Source organism: Leopardus geoffroyi, chromosome E3 (assembly GCF_018350155.1).
Source record: "Leopardus geoffroyi isolate Oge1 chromosome E3, O.geoffroyi_Oge1_pat1.0, whole genome shotgun sequence".
Taxonomy (NCBI): domain Eukaryota; kingdom Metazoa; phylum Chordata; class Mammalia; order Carnivora; family Felidae; genus Leopardus; species Leopardus geoffroyi.
Genome location: NC_059340.1, coordinates 18,340,031 through 18,350,300, shown reverse-complemented (window position 1 = coordinate 18,350,300; position 10,270 = coordinate 18,340,031). Strand labels below are relative to the sequence as shown.

At 53.4% G+C, this 10,270-nt stretch overlaps 1 protein-coding gene and 1 long non-coding RNA gene across 3 annotated transcripts; both read right to left on the bottom strand.

Moving 5' to 3' along the window:
* Positions 1–2,152: 2,152 nt before the first annotated feature.
* Positions 2,153–5,397, bottom strand: LOC123589239. Its single transcript, XR_006708226.1, has 2 exons — positions 5,098–5,397; positions 2,153–3,868 (listed from the first exon to the last, which is right to left on the bottom strand). It is a non-coding gene; the product is annotated as an uncharacterized LOC123589239 (long non-coding RNA).
* A 1,013-nt stretch (positions 5,398–6,410) lies between these two features.
* On the bottom strand, positions 6,411–10,051 carry LOC123589173 (zinc finger protein OZF-like). 2 transcript variants are annotated; one of them, XM_045460858.1, is made up of 3 exons: positions 9,566–10,051; positions 9,266–9,379; positions 6,411–8,114 (listed from the first exon to the last, which is right to left on the bottom strand). In XM_045460858.1, exons 1-3 carry the CDS (start codon positions 9,759–9,761, stop codon positions 6,898–6,900), a joined length of 1,527 nt encoding a protein of 508 aa, XP_045316814.1. In that variant the 5' UTR covers positions 9,762–10,051; the 3' UTR covers positions 6,411–6,897. The 2 variants fall into 2 exon arrangements, with proteins under 2 accessions (XP_045316814.1, XP_045316816.1); XM_045460860.1 differs by lacking the exon at positions 9,266–9,379.
* Between the last annotated feature and the right edge of the window lie 219 nt (positions 10,052–10,270).

The following is a 10,270-nucleotide window of genomic DNA, read 5'->3' as shown; positions in this document are numbered from 1 at the left end:
TCACCATCCAGTTCTACCGATGAGGAAAATCTCAGAGGGATACTGCTAGTAAGGAGAACCAACAGATTTAAACCCAGGGCCGACCGGGTCTTCATTCATACCGCAGAACACGACCCCCTGCCCCGCACTATGCGAATTCGCTGGTCAACTCAACAATCAGAGCTCCTGGCCTGTTTCCAGGTTTCCAGGTTCCTTATTTTTACATGACATCTCCGTTCCTTATTTTTACATGACATTTGTTCAGTGTACAAAGCGTAGTGCTAGGCAGTTTGGAAATAAGTCATGAACCATGCTCTGAATGAAGATTGTAGTTGAGTGAGGCATATAAATTTACAAATTAACAGAGTGCAGCAAGCATGTATGTGAAAGGCATAGGAAAATTGCTGATGTAACCAGTCGGCTCCCACTCCATCAGTCCCGACTTCTGTCTAAGTGTTATTGTTCAGGGTTTCACCAGCTCAGGGTCATCTCCCAGGCGATCTAGGGGGCAGAGAATATGCCATTTGCTACATACCTCAACTGGTGACATCTCTCTCTCCAACCCATTGATCACTTTGTTAAAGCACCTTTTATGGATAAAACGCTATCCCAGAGCTGACCAGGAGTGAAGACAACATTTCAGGAATTCACAAGATAACCTTGTGAGGTAGTAAGGCTTTCTGAGGAAGATGACTTTTGAACAGAGGAGGTAGGGAAAAACAAAACACACCAACAACAAAATGACAGTAAACACTGAGTTCTACTCTGTCCCAAGCATAGTGACTGTCTATTGAACAAACTACTGGGGGAGCAAGTGGAATGTCAAGATTGCCAAAATGAGTAAGACAGAATCCCTGCTCTGAATGACTTTCCAGATTGATGCATCAAGTGGGAAATGAGTATGGTCTATGAATGGGTGGAATTCAGAGAGGGCAGCACTGCTCAATTTTTATTTGTTGAGTAAACAGCTGAATTCCATGACCATAAACATCTCTGATACAAAGCCAGGAATTCAGGAAAGTTCTGAGTGTGAAGGGAATGAGGACATTTTCTGATGCAGTGCCAGATACTGTTAGGGTGAAACAAGGATTGAGGGGCCCCTGGGTGGCTCAGTCTGGTAAGTGTCCAACTTTTGGTTTCAACTCAGGTCGTGATCTTAGGGTTTGTGAGTTCAAGCCCCCCGTCAGGCTCTGTGCTGACAGCGTGGAGCCTGCTTGAGATCCTCTCTCTCTCTCTCTCTCTCTCCCCTTCTCTCTCTTCCCCTCCCCTGTTTGCACTCTCTCCCTCTCTCTCAAAAATAAATAAACATAAATAAAATAAAAACCCTGAAGGATTGAAAGGATAGGTTGACACCAGATATTGGATGGTTTCATCCTGCACATCGGGGAGCTCTACAACGGTCTAAAGAAGTGAATTACCTTCTGTTAATATTTTAAGAGAATTACTCTGATAGTGTGCAGGGCAAACTGATAGCTTTGTGCCTTACATAGTTCAGTGTGGAGAAATCAGAAGGTAAACGTAGGCTGCTGAGGGAATAAAAGGGCAAACAGACAGCAAACTATTTCATTGGGAAGACAATGAGTAAACAGAGAAGGTTGGGAAGGAATCAGACTTCCTCTGTGGATATTTTGCCTAAATGGTAATGATGCACTGTCAATGATGCTGACATTGATTAGGAAAGAAGATGGCTAAATACCGAGGAGAAAGAGTGTTAAGCCCTCTTCCCACATACAGGAGATGGCAAGACAGGCTCAGCCTCGCCCTTTTGGCCCTGGGCTGGAAAGGCCCCATTTGGCCTGGCTTGCCAAAGATGATCTTGGCCAAGGTGATCTTGGTGGGAGCCACTAAGGCAGAGCCTAGGAATCAGGCAGAGTCAGGTGCTCTTACCTATAGGGAAACATTTCGGAGAGAGATGCACTCAGGACTTCATGTGAAAGCAGAGGCCCTTGCTCCCTTCTGTATAAATTCCTGGATTCACACTGGGCACAGGGACACGCGGGGCTCCTCCTGCAGAATGTCCACTGTAGAGAAAGATGGAGAAGATCCAGGGAGTCTACACACCAAGAGGCCACCAAAGGCCCCCTGTTTGGGGTAAAGGAAAATGGTGTTGAAAGCCAGCTAGGTCCCAGGTGCCACCTCGTAGGCACATCGAGATAGATAACCACAGTGGAAATTCACCTTCCAGAGTCCTTATGAGGATGGTTAGCAGACAGTTGAGCAGACTGTCTGTTAGTAAAGGCAGGGATGAGATTTGAAGCTGGAGAATGTCCTCTGCCTTGCACTGGCAGCTCTAAACTGGGTGAAAGGCTCTGAGCGTCATTTCTCCTTGTTTCATGCTCAGTGAGAGGAAAGCATCAGGCAGTGCAACCTTCGATTTGCCTAAAATGTCATTGCGCCATAAACCCAGACTCCAGCAAGCAGTGTTAGTCCTGGGACAAAGTCATGGGTAATGATGGAATCTTCCCGTTCCTTAACAGATTCTTGCAGTCCAGTTCTAACCTGTCCATTTCTGGGTGACGTAACTCGCTGGTACATTTCCGATTACCTCTATATCTTGCTCTCTGAAGGAGGACTCCAAGGCATCTATGGACTTTGTCACTTTGTACACCTCCCCTTTTTTTCCTTTCTCTCTTGCCTCCACCCGCTCTGAGTGGTGAACGCTTGACGGGAAACAATGTCTTCCATCATAAACCCCTTCGCAGTCACCCAACTTGACCCCAGTCACCCACACTCCTGGAATGTATCTAATAGTGGACATGAACTGAGGGGTCTTGATCCCCAAGGGAGGAGGCTGGCTCAGGGCTCCCACACCTTGGCCCTTCCGTCTATCCCTGATGGATTCCATGGTGGGCTTTCTGGGCGTGCTTCCTCTTGGAGCTTTTCCCACATTCAGTGCAGGGAAAGGGCCTCTCATGAGAGTGGATGTGCCTGTGGCTGAGCAGGAGGGAGGAGTGCAGGAAGCAGATGCCACACTCTGGGCAGGGGGAAGGTTTCCCCGGGTGTGCGTGGGCATCTGTGAACGGCCAAAGGAGCCTGTGGCAGAAACACCGCCTTACAGCCACAGCACCAGAGGGCTTCTTTCCCGTGTGGATAAGCTGGTGCTGGAGCAAATTTTTTTGGTGAGCAAAAGTGAGTACCACACTATAGACCATGGTATAGCAGTGTTTACTCAAGTGCATAAGCAGGTGGTTGGCCGGAGGCGGGTATGCAAAGTCGCACCCCCAGTCTGCCCACATGTCTGCACTTATGGGCACCCAGGGCGCTTCCCCGGGTGGAGGCGGCGGGTGCAGGCAGGACACGGGTGTGCCCTATGTGGAGCAGCTGGTGCTAGATCAGGTGAGCCCTCCGGGAAACAGGGACACCACAGGAGCCACTCACACGGGGACAGTCACCGGAGTGGTCTGTCCATGTCTAACAGTGAGGGGGTGGCAAAGAGCTGCCCACAGTCCAGACTTGCATAAAGCTCTTCCTTCTGTAGGTGGCCAAGGCCCTACTTTTTCAAAGGCAGCAGCCACAGGGCAGGGGGGTGGGGGTGGGGTGGGGAGACGACTGTCTCACCTGTGGACGGGCAGATGGTGGGGCAGGTTCTTGCACTGAGAGAGCAGCATCCACACTGTCACAGGGAAGGCTGCCAGCACAGTAAGCCTGCTGGTGTCTGGCCAGGAGGAAGAGGACAGCCAAGACTCGGGTAGGGTTTCTTCGGAGCCAAACAGCACTGTTGTCCCATAGTTCAGGAGCCCTGAGGTGATATCTGGCCATACCCCCTGGTTCAGGGCCCCTGGTTCTTCAAAGGACTCCTGCCATGCTGCCTAACCAGGCAGCCTCTCTCACACAGGCTCCTTAAGCTTCTTCACCTCCATTTCCCCCTTCTTTTCTTTACTCTTGCTCTCTGCAGGGACAAGAGAATCGGAACTAAAGATTGTGGGGTGCTCTGAATCGCCACTGGTGGGGCAGCACTGGAGACCGAGTGCCTGTTCGTTCAGGGCAGGAGGATCTAAGTGTGAATCCCCGCCCCACCCCCCACCCCTCCACAGCGATCCCCCACCTGCCTCAGGCAGAAGTTTCTAGTTTTCAGAAAAAGTACCATGCCTTCTCACTCCAGGCTTCCAGAACCATAGAGGGTTCCCATAAGGAAGGGCTGAATTCTTTTCAGAGGTAAGCCGGCACCTCTCCCTAGTGAAAGACCTTAAATACAGACATGTCAGTGGAAACGTTCCTCAAAAAACAGACCTCAGTGCCGTCTGAGCACACAAAAACACCTGTTTGCATCCTCAATGAAAGGTGGCAAGGCTTTAAATTCTATAGAGGGCTCTAGGCAGCTTCAAAAGGCAGGATATGCCCTGAGAAACAAGGCCAGGCCAAGAAACCGAAGTGAATGTCTGGTCTCTTTCCAAGGCCAGTCAGAAATACATCATGCATATTCTCTAGGCTTAAGTTAATTAAAATGAAAATTTCACTTCCTCGGGTACACTAGCCACATTTCAAGTGCTAAATAGACACATGTGGCCGGTGGCTTTTGTGTTGGTCACCACAGATACAGAACATTCCCATGACTGAAGAAAGCTCTGTTGGAAGCAATACTCTTAAACACTCAGCAGAAAGAAGGCGAAAGAACCTAAATCCCCAACTGTTGTCTCGCCCCAACCCCCAACTGGAACCAACGGGACCGGCTACCCTTGAACACAAGGAAGCCTCCCGGTCTGGGAAAGAGAACTTTAGAAGAGAAAGTCCATCGGATTCTTATGAATTGGGGTATTTAAAGAGAAGGGTGCGGTGTGGCTATGGCTGCCGAAAGAAAGGGCCTACCCTGGCTCCCTCCCAAGAGAGGTTGACTTCCAGCTCAGCCCCCACTTTCCTCGCCTATCCCAGATCCTGAGTGCCTTGCCCCCTCCTTCTTGGACTCCGCGCTCCACGCCTCCTACTTTCATCTCCAGGAAATGAGGGCGGGTTTGGGGCCTGCGAATCCCAGGGGAGAAGAGGCTGACAGAGGACTGGGTGAGAGGATGAAGCCTAAAGAGTGGGCTTCCTCTGCAGGGGCAGTTACAGCCTCCTGAATCCTACCGGAGAAGACCCTCCCCAACAACACTCAGACGCGTCCGGACCAAAGCCTACTAGTACCTCTTTTCGCTAAAAGGGGGACAAGGGGAGGGCTGGGACTTTCCGATCGCGCCCAGGTAGGCAGTCCTGGGTCAGCCGCATGACTTCCCTGAAGACGGCCCAGTGCGCCGCACCAGAGCCTTGAAGCCTTCGCCCTCAACGATAATGGCGCCGCTGGACTTCACACCCTTCTCCCTCCCGTGCACAGTCATTGGGTGGCGCGGGGCCGGAAGCAACGAGCCGGCGTTCTGATTGGGTCTCAGAGAATCACTCCGTTGGAGGGAAGCCGGTTGCAGCGTGCGAGCCGGCCTTCTCCCTGGAGCCACAACGACTCCGGGCATCGCGCTGGTTGAGCACCTGCCCGGCGCCGTCCTAGGCCGCGCGTGCGAAGGGACGACGGGCCCACAGCACCGCTCCTCCTCCCCGCCCCCCACACCCTGGCCGGCTGGGCCTCGGGCCAGAGCGCTGTCTGCGGCTGGGGCTCCCTGCCTCCTTTGCACCTAGATATGAACGACGTTCAAACGTGCATTGGCGCCTTCTGCGTGGAACACAGCTCCAGGAGCCTGGTACAGAGCAGGGAGCTAAACAAAGCCTCCGCGGCCGTGGAGGTTACATTGCTGTCTACAGCCTTCCAGATTCTCGAGTCTTCGCTGGGCTTGACCCACGATGTAGTCCTTGAGCCCCCCAGCTCTTCCTGTCTGATGTGATTAAACGTGGCATCTCCAAACATAATGCTGGGGACTGGAAAGAGGTGGCTCTAAGGGTGATTGCTCTCAGCGGTACTTACAACCCCGTGAGAGGGACACATAATATGTAAGCAAAGGCATGGGTGCCTAAGCCAGTGTGGTAGTTCTAACATACTCCAGGGAATTATGAGACAGTCTCTCACTTCCGAGTTGAGCACAGAGAAAATAAGCATTGAATCACTTGGGGTGAAAACAAAGGCATTAATAGTTTATAACTTGCTGAAATATAGAAAAGAGCTACGACGGGCGCCTGGATGGCTCAGTCGGTTAAGCGTCTGACTTAGGCTCAGGTCATGATCTGCCAGCTGGTGATTTCAAGCCCGTGGTAGGGCTCTGTGCTGACAGCTCAGAGCAGGGAGCCTGCCTCAGATTTTGTATCTCCCTTTCTCTCTCTACTCCTCCCCAACTGGAGCCCTGTATCTCTCTCAAAAAATAAAATAAACATTAAAAAAAAAATTTTTTTAAAGCTACGAAAATCACATTGAAAGAGTTGTTTTCAGCAGGGATGATTGGACAATATTCAAACAACTCTACCTGCAAAGCTTGGGAGGATATACACAGCAAGAAGTATTGTACTAGACAGTTTTGACTGAATATATGTTATTTAATCCTCACAACCACCTTGGGGGCCGGATTCATGTACTTATTTTATAGAAAGATGTTGATGACGCAAGATGCACCAAGGTTGAACATGGGATAAACTGGCTCAAAGCCTATGATCCTCCTCTTCCATTTTGGCTTCTGGTCCAAATTAAGATTTGAACTCCTGAGCTCTAGAGTTAGGGAAAACTGGGAGCTGAAAGCTCAGAGGTCAGCAGTTGGTGCTGGGAGTGGATTGGGGGAGACTCATGCTTTTCCTGGATGGTGCTTCCCTCTGGATGTCCTCCCTCTCAGCTCCAGGTCACTCACAGACTCTAGATGTGGCTCAGCCCCCACCATCTCCTTTTTGATTGATTCCCTTTTCCTCCCCTCTCCTACCCCTCCTATGCCCTCTGTGCACCTCCTTCCCAACTCTTGATCAGGGAGAATCTTAAAACACTCCCTCGTTCACGCTGCTGAACTCAAGACACTCGCACTACTGAAACATATCAGGAAAATGCCGGAAGTATACTGACGGTTCCTGACCCTCAGGGACAGAAGCTCGGGCTGGAGGTTGTAACAGAGGTCCGGCGCCCCTCTGACTTGTCCTGCGTGTGCGATGGATCCATTGGTGGGCTTCCAGGGCACTCTTTCGTTTAAAGGTTTTCCCACACTGGGAACAGGGGAAGGGCCTCTCAACAGAATGGACACGCCTGTGACTGTTGAGGACACACGAAGAGGTAAATTGGTGCCCACACTCAGGGCAGGAGTAGGGCTTCTCCCCTGTATGTGTGCGCCTATGGATAGCCAGAGAGCCACTCTGCCGGAAGCAGCGGCCACAATCAGGGCACTCATAGGGCTTTTCGCCTGTGTGAATGAGCTGATGCTGAAGCAGGTTATTTTGCTGGGCAAAACGGGCACCGCAATGCACACAAGGGTAGGGGCGCTCACCAGAGTGGACCCGCTGGTGATTGGTCAGGAGGGAGGGGTAGGCAAAGCCCCGACCACAGTCAGAACAGATATGGGGCTTCTTCCTCGTGTGGGTGCGCTGGTGGATAGCCAAGAGCGAAGGATGTGTCAAGTGGCGCCCACACTCAGTACACACATATGGCTTCTCCCCACTATGTCTGTGTCTGTGGATGGCCAGGGCCCCCGTCTGGCGGAAGCAGCGGCCACAATCCGGACATGAATAAGGCTTGTCCCCTGTATGAAGCAGCTGGTGCTGGACCAGGTGAGCCCTCTGGGAGAACTGAACCCCACAAGGCCCACAGACATATGGACGGTCTCCAGAGTGGATTCGCCGATGTCTGACCAGCATCGAGGGGTAGGCAAAGAGCCTCCCACAGTCTGGGCAGGAGAAGGGCTTCTCCCCTGTATGTATGCGCATATGAACAGCCAGATTGCCTCTTTGGCGGAAGCAGCGTCCACACTGGTCACAGGGAAAGGGCCGCTCCCCAGAGTGGACCCACTGGTGGCTGGCTAGGAGGGAGGGGTAGCTGAAAGAACGGCTGCATTCCAGGCAGGGGTAGGGCCTCTTGGGAGTCTCGGTGCACTGGTGTCCCGTGTCAGAGGAGACCTGAGGCAATGAATGGCTGCAGTCTCTAAAGCCAGGAACCAGCCTGGCCTTCATCAGTGGCCCGTTCTTCACAGGGGGGTCCTCCAGCTCCTTGGCCCTGATTCTGCTGCTCGGTTCATTCTTCTTTTTCTTGCTTTCTAAAGAGACGAGAGAATTGAAACCAAAGAGTTGAGTGCCTGCACGCCCCCGCCTGTGTTTTCTCTCACCATGGGGAGATGTAGGTGAAGGGAGCAGCAGTCTGTTTCTCCGGTGTATTCCCTGTTTCAGAGCCCCCGGGTTCATCTAAGGCAGCAGCTCCCCACTCCATGGCCTTCCCCGCCCCCCCCCCCCATTTAGGGCTTGGAAAACTACAGTTTTGTCAGAAGGTGAGGGACAGTACTGCCTGTCAAAAATAAGCAATCACCTGTCACATTAAAGCCCCTAAAAGTAGGCATTTCAGTAGGGACAGAGATTTCTCAAGGCACTGGAATGGACCACAGGTCAGTGTATACAAAAACAGCAGTCACAGGGGCTCCGGGTGGCTCAGTCGGTTAAGCCTCCAACTCTTGATTTCCACTCAGGTCATGATGTCGAGGTTCGTGAGTTTGAGCCCCACAGCAGGCTCTGTGCTGGCAATGCGGAGCCTGCTTGGAATTCTCACTATTCCTCTCTCTCTGCCCCTCCCCTGCTTGTGCTCTGTATCTCAAAATAAATAATTGGGGCGCCTGGGTGGCGCAGTCGGTTAAGCGTCCGACTTCAGCCAGGTCACGATCTCGCGGTCTGTGAGTTCGAGCCCCGCGTCGGGCTCTGGGCTGATGGCTCAGAGCCTGGAGCCTGTTTCCGATTCTGTGTCTCCCTCTCTCTCTGCCCCTCCCCCGTTCATGCTCTGTCTCTCTCTGTCCCCAAAATAAATAAACGTTGAAAAAAAAAATAATAATAAATACACGTACATACACACACACACACACACACACACACACACACACAGAGCAGTCACCACCTGGGCCAAAACTACCAATTTCACTAAGTGAACTTCTGACCCCTTTCTGAGGCAGGCGAATGCTCTGGGCACATAGAGAAGGAAGGCTCAATAAATTCTACACCCCCCCCCCACCTTCTCTTCCCCCCTACCCAGCTATCCTTGATGTAAGGAAGGCACCAGGTCTGATAAAGGGAAATTTGGAAGTGAAGGTTCAGAAGATCCTCACTAACTGGGCTGTGTGTTGGAAGGAGGCTGCCAGGGGAAAGTTCCTGCCCGGGACTCGCTCCCAAGAGAGGGTGACTTCCAGCTCAGCCCCACTTTCCTCACCTATCCCATATCCTGGGTGCCTCGCCCTGTTCTCGGGATCCTCGGCCTCCGGGCTCCACGCCTCCTTCTTTCTCTCCATCCAGGAGATGAGGGCGGGCTTGGGGCCTGCGAATCCTAGGGGAGAAGAGGCCAACAGCGGACAGGGTGAGAGGATGGAGCCCAGCCAAGGCGGGGGACACAGCCTCCGGACCCTAGCGGAGAAGACCCTCCTTAACAACAGACACTTGGACGCGTCCGCACCAGAAGTCTAAAAATCCCCGTGTCACAAAAAGGGAGAGAAGGGGGCGGGCCGGGCCTCACCGAGCGCGCCCAGGTGGCCGTAGGTCTCCCGCATCACGTCCCGGTACAGGGCCCTCTGGGCTGGCCGCAGACAGCCCCACTCCTCCGAAGAGAAGTACACGGCCACGTCTGCGAAGCTCAAGGCGCCCGGCTTCCCTCGCTCTGGGTGGGCCTCCCCCTGCTCGCCGGCGAGGCGCGGGGCCCCGGGCGGCGCCATGGGTCCAGCGCTGTTCCCCCGTTCGCCGGCGGGCCCGGGGTTCTGGACGCCGCGGGACCAAACCTGGTCGGTCCTCGGGCCCAGGGCGCCGCCGAGGAAGCCCGAAGGGCACCAGGACCAGCCTCTCGTGGGACCAGCGCAAACCCCTAAGGTGTTATTCTTACAGGTCCTACATGGACCCGGATTAGAGCATCGGAGGATGCCTTCTGCCACAGTGGAAGCGCGCAAGAAGCTCGCTCACCCACCCCGCCACCGCACGGGCGCTAGAAACCCTTTGCCCTCAAGAATAATGGCGCCGCTGGGCTTCACGCCCTTCTCCCTCCCGTGCACAGTCATTGGGTGGCGCGGGGCCGGAAGCAACGAGCCGGCGTTCTGATTGGGTCTCAGAGAATCACTCCGTTGGAGGGAAGCCTGCTGCAGCGTGCGAGCCGGCCTTCTCCCTGGAGCCACAACGACTCCGGGGATCGCGCTGGTTGAGCACCTGCCCGGCGCCGTCCTAGGCCGCGCGT

Coding starts and splice junctions, on each gene's coding strand:
- LOC123589173 (XM_045460858.1), bottom strand. CDS start 9,761: ATGGCGCCGCCCGGGGCCCCGCGCCTCGCCGGCGAGCAGGGGGAGGCC. Junction 9,380..9,565: donor CGGCCACCTGGGCGCGCTCG/GTGAGGCCCGGC, acceptor CTTCTCCCCTAG/GATTCGCAGGCCCCAAGCCC. Junction 8,115..9,265: donor GCACCCAGGATATGGGATAG/GTGAGGAAAGTG, acceptor TCGTCTCTTTAG/AAAGCAAGAAAAAGAAGAAT.